At 38.8% G+C, this 13,334-nt stretch overlaps 1 protein-coding gene across 6 annotated transcripts in view; it reads right to left on the reverse strand.

Annotated features, from left to right (window-relative positions):
* The window catches only part of LOC128703559 (BLOC-2 complex member HPS3), a 90,227-nt gene that overhangs the window by 49,975 nt on the left and 26,918 nt on the right, over window positions 1–13,334 (reverse strand). For all 6 annotated transcript variants that reach the window (XR_011394137.1, XM_070101245.1, XM_070101244.1 and 3 more), the window contains 2 exons: window positions 11,463–11,632; window positions 10,195–10,307 (listed from right to left, as the gene is read on the reverse strand). Coding sequence is in view for 5 of the 6 variants with exons in the window: in XM_070101245.1 (XP_069957346.1) it covers window positions 10,195–10,307; window positions 11,463–11,632 (283 nt within the window). In the remaining variant the exon portion in view is untranslated. The remainder of the gene's footprint in view (window positions 1–10,194; window positions 10,308–11,462; window positions 11,633–13,334) is intronic.

The following is a 13,334-nucleotide window of genomic DNA, read 5'->3' on the forward strand; positions in this document are numbered from 1 at the left end:
AGAACTTATGGGAATAACACACAACATATACCTGCACATCCATTATATTTACAGAATGTCTTAATCCATGAGATTCAATGCAAAAAGGGGCCTCTAAATGTAGAATAAATTTCCCACAAAATATTTTTAACTCATTTAATTTTTTGACTGTCCATCATGTAGAACCAAATAACTAACGCCAGGGTCTGTCATGCAAATCTACATCATGAGCTCATCTCATTCAGATAAGCTGTGAGTGTTAAATTTTGGCTTAGATATAAGAAACTGGGTTTATGCATTGAGTGTGCACAAGACAAAAATAATCCTACCTCGTGTGATCCCTGATGGTTAAAAATAGTGACTTTGAGGGGTTTTCAGGCTGATTTTTGTAGTTTTATTAGCTGTTTCTTAGTATAATTTGATAGAATGGAAGACATTCTACTGAAGTGGAGAAGATTTTAGTTGGTTCCAGGACCAGTAGTAGCTTTCAACCAGCCTCAAAATGGCAGAAATGTTCAATTTTTGCCAAATATTCCTGAGGATGGGTAAAGCCTTCCCTACACCACCAGTCTGTTTTATGCATTTTTACTAGGTCTGATTCAATTACTGGGACACTGGAAACCATGACAAATTATTCCTCATTATATTTTATTATCTGAGAAATAGGGTAAATCTCATTTTTTTTGTGTGATGATGTACGTATTCAAAATAGAAGGCAAGTGTAATATAGAAAAGGCTTGGGGATATTATTACTGCACTGAGAGAATGTTGTTTTAGTGCCTCGAATGTTTACAGTGGTTATTTTGGACTCTGTTTTTAACCCTTTGACTATTGCAACCCCGAATCCTGAAGTGTCTCCTGGTGTCGCGCAAAAAAAAAAAAAAAAAAAAAAAAAAAAAAAAAAAAAAAAAAAAAAAAAAAAAAAAAAAGTCTTACGAAATGATAGAGAATCTTTCCCGATGACAATGACACCAAAAACTATGAGATTTGATGGAAAACTTATGGAATTACGCTCTTGAAAAGTTAGCAACCTCGGCAACATTTACTCATCGGTGATTTCGCCCACTTTGAGCCCTATTTTCGGCCAATTTCATTGTTCCAGTCCACCAAACTCATAGCTATATCTTTAGAACTCCATTTGTTCTATCGATTGAGTAGAAGAAACTGTCCATTTACCGATTTCAACTACCCAATAAAGTGGTCAGAAATTGGAAATTTGATCAATTTCATGCAAATTAAAAAATATGTCAATTTGAAAATAGGGTCCAGAATGAACAATGCAGACATTCCAGGCACTAAAATAACATTTTCTCTGTTCATCAGTCACATCTCCCAGCCCCTGTTATAATACTCTTGCTTTCTATTTTGAATTTTTATTCACACAAAAAATAGAATATTTACTGTTATGCAGACTACTGCAATATTGTAATAACTGTATAAATAATGTCAACCCATTCGTGACTGCGCATCAGAATGGCTAGTTGGACATTTATTGGACAATGACATTATTTATTTACTCCTGAACACCGGCAAAAATCAAACATTTCTGCCACTTTGAGCTCCATTTCAAGATTCATTTCATAGCAAAAAAAAAAAAAAAAAATCAAAATCACTTCTATTTCTATAATATGTTTTCCATTCTATCAAACGAGACCAAGAAAACAAGAATACAACTATAAATACCATATGAAAATACACCTCAAATTTGGCATTTTAATCCAAAAATACAGTTTTTTTTTTTCTCATTATGCACTACGTACTGCAGGATTTTTTTTTACAGTATACAGTGGATCCCCGGTTTACGATCAGCTCCCAAATGCAACCAATTATGTAAGTGTATTTATGTAAGTGCGTTTGTATATGTATGTTTGGGGGTCTGAAATGGATTAATCTAATTCACAATATTCCTTATGGGAACAAATTCGGTCAGTACTGGCACCTGAACATACTTCTGGAGTAAAATAATATCGAAAACCGGGGGTCCACTGTACTGCGCACAGACCACACAGACCCATTCTCTCACATGTGGGCCTACCAGCTTTCTCCTGCTTGATTTGAAGCCGCTAGAATTTTTGAATATGTACTATATGTCAAACACACTGGCTCGTAAGATGTACATATATGACCAAAACAGTCAAAGGGTTAAACTGGAATTTTAATTTTGTGTAAAATTGGCCAAATTAAAAAATTCTGTCCACTTTATATGGTAGTTTTGATAAATGAATGGGCAGTTTCTTGTACTCAGTTGATAGAACAGAAGGGATACTAGCAAAATATCTAAGAATTTGGTCAAATTGAGCAATGAAATTGGCTTAATTAAAATTGGCTTCAAAGTAAGCAAAATTGCTGATGAATAAAATGCACCTAGACTGCTAACTTTGCACCTGCATAATTCCACAAGTTTTCCATCTTTTTTAATTTTTTTCCAACAAGTCGGTGGTCTCCCACCAAGGTAGGGTGACCAAAAATAAAGAAAATCCCCAAAAAGAAAATACTTTCATCATCATTCAACACTTTCACTTCACTCACACATAATCACTGTCTTTGCAGAGGCACCCATATATATAAAACATACCCCTCCAAACTGTCAATATCCTAAACTCTTCCTTTAAAGTGCAGGCATTGTACTTCCCATTTCCAGTACTCAAGTCCAGCTATATAAAAATAACCAGTTTCCTTGAATCCCTTCACTAAATATTACCCTGCTCACACTCCAACAGCTCGTCAGGTCCCAAAAACCATCATATTTTTGTATTTTTGGGGTCATTACCTTCAGGAAAAGATTCTCTACCATTTCAGAAGTATACACGATATGATGTAGGGCGAAATGACAGTAGTTTGTTGGATTATGTATGGTAGATAAAAGACTGTTGAGTAGACTTCAGGATGTACATGTTTATAGAGGGGCCACAGATATATCAGATCACTTTCTAGTTGTAGCTACACTGAGAGTAAAAGGTAGATGGGATACAAGGAGAATAGAAGCATCAGGGAAGAGAGAGGTGAAGGTTTATAAACTAAAAGAGGAGGCAGTTAGGGTAAGATATAAACAGCTATTGGAGGATAGATGGGCTAATGAGAGCATAGGCAATGGGGTCGAAGAGGTATGGGGTAGGTTTAAAAATGTAGTGTTAGAGTGTTCAGCAGAAGTTTGTGGTTACAGGAAAGTGGGTGCAGGAGGGAAGAGGAGCGATTGGTGGAATGATGATGTAAAGAGAGTAGTAAGGGAGAAAAAGTTAGCATATGAGAAGTTTTTACAAAGTAGAAGTGATGCAAGGAGGGAAGAGTATATGGAGAAAAAGAGAGAAGTTAAGAGAGTGGTGAAGCAATGTAAAAAGAGAGCAAATGAGAGAGTGGGTGAGATGTTATCAACAAATTTTGTTGAAAATAAGAAAAAGTTTTGGAGTGAGATTAACAAGTTAAGAAAGCCTAGAGAACAAATGGATTTGTCAGTTAAAAATAGGAGAGGAGAGTTATTAAATGGAGAGTTAGACGTATTGGGAAGATGGAAGGAATATTTTGAGGAATTGTTAAATGTTGATGAAGATAGGGAAGCAGTGATTTCGTGTATAGGGCAAGGAGGAATAACATCTTGTAGGAGTGAGGAAGAGCCAGTTGTGAGTGTGGGGGAAGTTCGTGAGGCAGTAGGTAAAATGAAAGGGGGTAAGGCAGCCGGGATTGATGGGATAAAGATAGAAATGTTAAAAGCAGGTGGGGATATAGTTTTGGAGTGGTTGGTGCAATTATTTAATAAATGTATGGAAGAGGGTAAGGTACCTAGGGATTGGCAGAGAGCATGCATAGTTCCTTTGTATAAAGGCAAAGGGGATAAAAGAGAGTGCAAAAATTATAGGGGGATAAGTCTGTTGAGTGTACCTGGTAAAGTGTATGGTAGAGTTATAATTGAAAGAATTAAGAGTAAGACGGAGAATAGGATAGCAGATGAACAAGGAGGCTTTAGGAAAGGTAGGGGGTGTGTGGACCAGGTGTTTACAGTGAAACATATAAGTGAACAGTATTTAGATAAGGCTAAAGAGGTCTTTGTGGCATTTATGGATTTGGAAAAGGCGTATGACAGGGTGGATAGGGGGGCAATGTGGCAGATGTTGCAAGTGTATGGTGTAGGAGGTAGGTTACTGAAAGCAGTGAAGAGTTTTTACGAGGATAGTGAGGCTCAAGTTAGAGTATGTAGGAAAGAGGGAAATTTTTTCCCAGTAAAAGTAGGCCTTAGACAAGGATGTGTGATGTCACCGTGGTTGTTTAATATATTTATAGATGGGGTTGTAAGAGAAGTAAATGCGAGGGTCTTGGCAAGAGGCGTGGAGTTAAAAGATAAAGAATCACACACAAAGTGGGAGTTGTCACAGCTGCTCTTTGCTGATGACACTGTGCTCTTGGGAGATTCGGAAGAGAAGTTGCAGAGATTGGTGGATGAATTTGGTAGGGTGTGCAAAAGAAGAAAATTAAAGGTGAATACAGGAAAGAGTAAGGTTATGAGGATAACAAAAAGATTAGGTGATGAAAGATCGAATATCAGATTGGAGGGAGAGAGTATGGAGGAGGTGAACGTATTCAGATATTTGGGACTGGACGTGTCAGCGGATGGGTCTATGAAAGATGAGGTGAATCATAGAATTGATGAGGGAAAAAGAGTGAGTGGTGCACTTAGGAGTCTGTGGAGACAAAGAACTTTGTCCTTGGAGGCAAAGAGGGGAATGTATGAGAGTATAGTTTTACCAACGCTCTTATATGGGTGTGAAGCGTGGGTGATGAATGTTGCAGCGAGGAGAAGGCTGGAGGCAGTGGAGATGTCATGTCTGAGGGCAATGTGTGGTGTGAATATAATGCAGAGAATTCGTAGTTTGGAAGTTAGGAGGAGGTGCGGGATTACCAAAACTGTTGTCCAGAGGGTTGAGGAAGGGTTGTTGAGGTGGTTCGGACATGTAGAGAGAATGGAGCGAAACAGAATGACTTCAAGAGTGTATCAGTCTGTAGTGGAAGGAAGGCGGGGTAGGGGTCGGCCTAGGAAGGGTTGGAGGGAGGGGGTAAAGGAGGTTTTGTGTGTGAGGGGCTTGGACTTCCAGCAGGCATGCGTGAGCGTGTTTGATAGGAGTGAATGGAGACAAATGGTTTTTAATACTTGACGTGCTGTTGGAGTGTGAGCAAAGTAACATTTATGAAGGGATTCAGGGAAACCGGCAGGCCGGACTTGAGTCCTGGAGATGGGAAGTACAGTGCCTGCACTCTGAAGGAGGGGTGTTAATGTTGCAGTTTAAAAACTGTAGTGTAAAGCACCCTTCTGGCAAGACAGTGATGGAGTGAATGATGGTGAAAGTTTTTCTTTTTCGGGCCACCCTGCCTTGGTGGGAATCGGCCGGTGTGATAATAAAAAAAAAAAAAAAAATTCTTTTAAATGTGGACACTAAGCACTTTTAATTTTTGGGTCTGGACAGTGTAAGGGTTAACTACTGTATATACAGTATTCTTGAGTTTAAATCCCACTATCATTCCACCATATCACATAAATCTCCTCAGCTAAAGTGACTATCATTCCAGATGAAGAGGTCATGTGATATGGTGCAATGTTAATGGAACCAAGTCTGTTATTAATGGCTTAACTATCATACACTGTACTTTTACTATACACAGTTTCTATATACAGTTCTCACACATTCCAGTTATCGGATGATTCGGTTTTAGAACTGTTATTTGTGTGAAATTTTGTTCCAGATATCAGACCTTGTTCTGGAAATTGGACGTATCAGACGTTGCCACTCTGCGTCTCAGTCTGCCTCTGTCAGTGGTCGAGTGAGCATTACTTCATGTGTTCCAAAACATTTCATAATAATTCATTGTTTTTTGTGTTTGTTTATTCATTGTGACTGTGAAATAAGCCACCATGGGCCCAAAGAAAGCTCCTAGTGCCAGCCCTTTGATAAAGAAGGCGACAAACACTGACAACAATGCCGCCCTCTGCCAGCATCTCCTCCAAGGCAAGTGTAAATATTTATTACAGTATTTATTACAGTATTTATAGAATTGATGAGGGAAAAAAGGCGAGTGGTGCGTTGAGGTACATGTGGAGTCAAAAAACGTTATCTATGGAGGCAAAGAAGGGAACGTATGAAAGTATAGTAGTACCAACACTCTTATATGGATGTGAAGCTTGGGTGGTAAATGCAGCAGCAAGGAGACGGTTGGAGGCAGTAGAGATGTCCTGTCTAAGGGCAATGTGTGGTGTAAATATTATGCAGAAAATTCGGAGTGTGGATATTAGGAGAAGGTGTGGAGTTAATAAAAGCATTAGTCAGAGGGCAGAAGAGGGGTTGTTGAGGTGGTTTGGTCATTTAGAGAGAATGGATCAAAGTAGAATGACATGGAAAGCACATAAATCTATAGGGGAAGGAAGGAGGGGTAGGGGTCGTCCTCGAAAGGGTTGGAAAGAGGGGGTAAAGGAGGTTTTGTGGGCAAGGGGCTTGGACTTCCAGCAAGCGTGCATGAGCGTGTTAGATAGGAGTGAATGGAGACGAATGATACTTGGGACCTGACGATCTGTTGGAGTGTGAGCAGGGTAATATTTAGTGGTAAGTTACTAAATGCTGTAAAGAGCTTTTATGAGGATAGTGAGGCTCAGGTTAGGGTGTGTAGAAGAGAGGGAGAATACTTCCCGGTAAAAGTAGGTCTTAGACAGGGATGTGTAATGTCACCATGGTTGTTTAATATATTTATAGATGGGGTTGTAAAAGAAGTAAATGCTAGGGTGTTCGGGAGAGGGGTGGGATTAAATTATAGGGAATCAAATTCAAAATGGGAATTGACACAGTTACTTTTTGCTGATGATACTGTGCTTATGGGATATTCTAAAGAAAAATTACAAAGGTTAGTGGATGAGTTTGAGAATGTGTGTAAAGGTAGAAAGTTGAAAGTGAACATAGAAAAGAGTAAGGTGATGAGGGTATCAAATGATTTAGATAAAGAAAAATTGGATATCAAATTGGGGAGGAGGAGTATGGAAGAAGTGAATGTTTTCAGATACTTGGGAGTTGACGTGTCGGCGGATGGATTTATGAAGGATGAGGTTAATCATAGAATTGATGAGGGAAAAAAGGTGAGTGGTGCGTTGAGGTATATGTGGAGTCAAAAAAACGTTATCTATGGAGGCAAAGAAGGGAATGTATGAAAGTATAGTAGTACCAACACTCTTATATGGATGTGAAGCTTGGGTGGTAAATGCAGCAGCGAGGAGACGGTTGGAGGCAGTGGAGATGTCCTGTCTAAGGGCAATGTGTGGTGTAAATATTATGCAGAAAATTCGGAGTGTGGAAATTAGGAGAAGGTGTGGAGTTAATAAAAGCATTAGTCAGAGGGCAGAAGAGGGGTTGTTGAGGTGGTTTGGTCATTTAGAGAGAATGGATCAAAGTAGAATGACATGGAAAGCATATAAATCTATAGGGGAAGGAAAGAGGGGTAGGGGTCGTCCTCGAAAGGGTTGGAAAGAGGGGGTAAAGGAGGTTTTGTGGGTGAGGGGCTTGGACTTCCAGCAAGCGTGCGTGAGCGTGTTAGATAGGAGTGAATGGAGACGAATGATACTTGGGACCTGACGATCTGTTGGAGTGTGAGCAGGGTAATATTTAGTGAAGGGATTCAGGGAAACCAGTTATTTTCATATAGTCGGACTTGAGTCCTGGAAATGGGAAGTACAATGCCTGCACTTTAAAGGAGGGGTTTGGGATATTGGCAGTTTGGAGGGATATGTTGTGTATCTCTATACATATATGCTTCTAAACTGTTGTATTCTGAGCACCTCTGCAAAAGCAGTGATAATGTGTGAGTGTGGTGAAAGTGTTGAATGATGATGAAAGTATTTTCTTTTTGGGGATTTTCTTTCTTTTTTTTTGGGTCACCCTGCCTCGGTGGGAGACGGCCGACTTGTTGAAAAAAAAAAAAAAAAAAAAAAATTCAGGGAAACCGGTTATTTTCATATAGTCGGACTTGAGTCCTGGAAATGGGAAGTACAATGCCTGCACTTTAAAGGAGGGGTTTGGGATATTGGCAGTTTGGAGGGATATGTTGTGTATCTTTATACGTATATGCTTCTAAGCTGTTGTATTCTGAGCACCTCTGCAAAAGCAGTGATAATGTGTGAGTGTGGTGAAAGTGTTGAATGATGATGAAAGTATTTTCTTTTTGGGGATTTTCTTTCTTTTTTGGGTCACCCTGCCTCGGTGGGAGACGGCCGACTTGTTGAAAAAAAAAAAAAAATTATAAAGTGTAAATATTTCTGATTTATAAATTAACCCTTAAACGGTCCAAATGTATATATACGTTCACTCGCGTAGCGCCCCAAATTTTTTGAGGAAAAAAAAAAAATTTTTCTTTTAAAAGGAAAAAAGAGCATATGGTACCCAGGCATCCCCAATTATTTTAATATGGCACATAGTGAGTGTGCACACCCATTCTCTCATGTCTAGGTGACTCAGGCTTATTGTGGTAATGTTGAATGAATGACAAAGAAAACGTATATATACGTTTGGGGCGCTACACGCATGAACGTATATATACGTTTGGACCGTTTAAGGGTTAAAGTGTAAATATTTCTTATTTATAAATTACGTACATTGTTTCAGTGTGAACAGTGGTGGTGGCCTCTGATGCCGCCACCACCACCACTAATATGTACGGCTGATGCTGTCAGTGGCCCTTATAAACCCAACAACAAACACCACCACTAGTCACATGCGTAATGACATATTTTATTCATTCTAGAGTGTATATCATGTTTCTATGTTTTTAATATTGTTCATTATGTCATATTAGATGAACTGTGATAGATAAATAAGCCGCAGAGTTGATATTACCTTGTCATATTTAAGTATTTTGTCCTGTCTCCAAACAAACTCTCCTCCCCTCTCCCAACAGGAGTCCTCAATAAAGGTATGTAGTAGTGATTTAAATGTTCATTTATCCATTTCATTAGTGCTTTATATTTATTTCTCATTGTTTTCTGTATGTAAAACTATAGTTATTCTTTAAAAAATTATTTCTTTTTGTGAATATTTTTGGGTGACTGGAACGGATTAATTGTATTTACATTATTTCTTATGGGAAATATTACTTCGGTTTCACACTTTTCGGATTTCAGACCAACTTCTGGAACGGATTAAGTTTGAAAACTGAGGTTCCACTGTATATATTTTCACAAAATATTGAGTGGCCAATATGATCTCTGCATGTGTCAAGCATTCAGCCAAGTCCCAATGGGATGACTCAGTCTGTAGTAAAACAAAGAGCAAGACAGACACTTTATGAAAACCTTTTGCTTGCTTTTGTTTTTGTTTTGCAACTCATTCATACTTTATATCTCTTATGGTCTTAATTCCATTCTGTATATTTCTATACATTCTGAATAGCAAATTGTGCAGAAGGTGAAATAGTGCAGATTTATAAGGCATGGTATAAATTTTTTTGTGTAACAGGCTGTGCTGGTATCTACAAAACAAAACAAATAATGTTTACAACAATAAATTATATCTTATAATTCAGAGGGCTGAGGAGGGGTTAAGATGGTCTGATGGATTTAGAGAGAATGAAGCACAACAGGATGACTAAGATGTATAAATCAGGGATGAGAGGAGGAATAGGCATTGTCCAAGGAAGGGTTTATGGCAGAGAGCAAAGGAGGTTTTGTGCTAGGGGCTGGAGCATCTAGCAAGCTTATGTGAGCATGTTAGATCAGAGTGAGTAAAGGCAAGTAGTTTTCATGGCTTGACATGCTGTTGGAGTGTCAGCAAAACAACACTTATGAAGGGATTCAGGGAAACCAGTTAGCAGGACTTGATTCCTGGTGATGGGAAGTACAGTGTTTGCACCCTGGAGTGGTGGGGATATTGCAGTTTGGAAAGTCGTCTGAATTGTGAGGCCTGCACATTTCTGGCAGGACACCTATTGAACAAATGATGATGAACACTTCTTTTTTATCTGGGTCATCCTACCTAGGAAGATGGCCAGAGTAAAAAAAAAAAAAATCAATAAATTATAAAAAATATTTATGAGTATTTGAAAAATCTTTGTTTCTAAAAAAAGATCAATACAACATACAAATACTGTAACACATTTTATAAATTTCTCTCTCTTTCTTTTTTAATTACTGTCTATCTCCCACCAAAATCAAGAATTGAACACTACAATAAAAAGAGAAAAATGCATTAGGTTTACTCATTGTTTGCAGCGATGAGGGCAAGACAGGAGTCAGTGAGTGTGAGTGTCTCAACGTTGAGGAAGGGTCGCAACCCCACAAGGCACACAGTCTCTTCCCAATGTGGAGGTACCTTTTAAAATAAATCAGTTCATATATATATTACAAGCCAACCAGAACAATGAAATGTTTTGTAAGGGTCCTGGAGTTTTGCAGAGTAGGAGGTAAAAAAAATGTTGAGGTAATGATAGAAGGTAAATATATGGCATAGGTCAACCTACATTATGGGTCACCCTACATTAAGAGTTACCGGGATTAGACGACTAAGTGTTTGCAGTATATGTAGAAATGTTAACTACCTAATAAAATTCTATTTTTTTTTTTAACAAGTAGGCTGTCTCCCACCAAGGCAGGGTGACCCAAAAAAGAAAGAAAATCCCCAACACTTTCACCTCACTTTCATCATTCAACACTTTCACCTCACTCACACATAATCACTGTTTTTGCAGAGGTGCTCAGAATACAATGGTTCATAAGCATATACATATAAAGATACACAACATATCCTTCCAAACTGCCAGTATCCCAAACCCCTCCTTTAAAGTGCAGGCATTGTACTTCCCATTTCCAGGACTCAAGTCTGGCTACATAAAAATAACCGGATTCCCTGAATCCCTTCACTAAATATTACCCTGCTCACACTCCAACAGCTCGTCATGTCCCAAATATCATTCGTCTCCATTCACTCCTATCTAATACGCTTACGCATGCTTGCTGGAAGTCCAAGCCCCTTGCCCACAAACCTCCTTTACCCCCTCCCTCCAACCTATTCAAGGACGACCCCTACCACGCCTTCCTTCCCCTACAGATTTATACACTCTCCATGTCATTCTACTTTGATCCATTCTCTCTAAATGACCAAACCACCTCAACAACCCCTCTTCAGCCCTCTAACTAATACTTTTATTAACTCCACACCTTCTCCTAATTTCCACACTCCGAATTTTCTGCATTATATTCATACCACATATTGCCCTTAGACAGGACATCTCCACTGCCTCCAGCAGCCTCCTCGCTGCAGCATTTACAACCCAAGCTTCACACCCATATAAGAGTGTTGGTACTACTATACTTTCATACTTTTCATTCATGCAATCCCGGTAAAATACTATACTGTTTATGTACTTATTAGAACAGAGATGGGACTGTTCATTTAATAATGAACTAAACCATGAAAATCATTTTGCATATTTGCAACAAATAAGAGTTTATAACAGAAAATACTCACAATCATGTTAAGATCCTCTGGAAGATGGGAGACGACAATATGTGGGTGAGGCCGAAGAGTATATGTTTCAAGGCCAGTAAGAGTTAACGCATGTAGAAGTGATGGTTCCAGTTCCACAGAGTACACAGGAGCAGTATAAGAGAACACACCTCCGCGTACCACACTGTTCTCTAAAATAAAAGTAAATTGCCATACAAATTCATTACAAATGTATATAAAATTTAACCCTTAAACTGTCCAAACGTAGATCTACATTCGCTCGCATAGCACTCCAAACGTAGATCTACATTTTTTACATGCTTTCAAATGGAGAAAATCAAGGTCAGAGCGCTACACGTATAAACGTAGATCTACGTTTGGACAGTTTAAGGGTTAAAAATTTACTTTTTAAGTAATGAGGTTCACGAGAAAGAGGTCAGATAATACCTGAGAAATGGGAAGCAACTGTGAGGTACGATCCAAGGAAGAAGAGGATAGCTCTAATTTCTTGAACAGAATCCCTCATGATAAATGCTAAATCTTTTGAAGCACATTCATTGCTGCAATGCAAAGAAAAATTACCATAATTACAAAAGAATAGAAGGTATAGGACAAAACATCATGGGAGATAGGATAGAAATGTAATAATTAGATACTGCACAATACAAAAAAGAAGTTTCTGATAAAAACTTATAAACAACATTTCCATTAAAAAATAGCAGTTTCAAAGAGGAATGCAGAAGAATAAGCACAGAAGTGTGTGGAAAGAGAGGCTAAAAATAGAGATGACAAACACCCATGTCACATTTGAGTTACTCATTGTTTCATAACCAAGCAATTGGAAATTGTTAACCCTTAAATGGTTCAAACGTATATATACGTTTTTTCAACATCTGAAAGTATGTAAAAAAAATGTAGATCTTCTGTTTTGTTTTACATTTGAAAATGTGTAAAAAAACTTTTATCTACATTTTTTTTTGTTTTACTTGAAAATATGTAAAAAAGTAGATCTACTTTTGTAGCACTACGAATTTGAACGTCGATTTGTTTGGACCGTTTAAGGGTTAGAGAGTCCTGGAAGAAGCATAAGAATCTCCGAACAATATACAGTAAAGTTCTCTCCATTTTCCAACCCACCATGGTGACCAAATAACCATTAAAGGGTCTGGTAACAGTCAAAGGACCAAATAGGTGTATATCCTGTAATACCCAAGTGACTCCTAGCCAGAAACTGACTAGCTGACTGAATCAGTGGCACACATTGCACATCTATCCACTAACTATGGCATTGTGTTGCCTACAAACAAGCTGCAGCTTTATGAGTAAGCTCACCTAGGCTAGCAGAAGCAAGGATTATATGGGTCTCCATGCACAATCAACACACAAAGGCAGCTCTTAATCTCAACAACCACTACCTTACTGGTAGGAAAAACCTTAGCAAGTATGGCCCATGGCGCTTACAGTGGACCCCCGCCTTACGATATTAATCTGTTCCTGAGAGCTCATTATTTTTTTTTTTTTTTTTATTATCACACCGGCCGATTCCCACCAAGGCAGGGTGGCCCGAAAAAGAAAAACTTTCACCATCATTCACTCCATCACTGTCTTGCCAGAAAGGTGCTTTACACTACAGCTTTTAAACTGCAACATTAACACCCCTCCTTCAGAGTGCAGGCACTGTACTTCCCATCTCCAGGACTCAAGTCCGGCCTGCCGGTTTCCCTGAATCCCTTCATAAATGTTACTTTGCTCACACTCCAACAGCACGTCAAGTATTAAAAACCATTTGTCTCCATTCACTCCTATCAAACACGCTCACGCATGCCTGCTGGAAGTCCAAGCCCCTCGCACACAAAACCTCCTTTACCCCCTCCCTCCAACCCTTCCTAGGCC

Source organism: Cherax quadricarinatus, chromosome 76, assembly GCF_038502225.1.
Source record: "Cherax quadricarinatus isolate ZL_2023a chromosome 76, ASM3850222v1, whole genome shotgun sequence".
NCBI classification, from domain to species: domain Eukaryota; kingdom Metazoa; phylum Arthropoda; class Malacostraca; order Decapoda; family Parastacidae; genus Cherax; species Cherax quadricarinatus.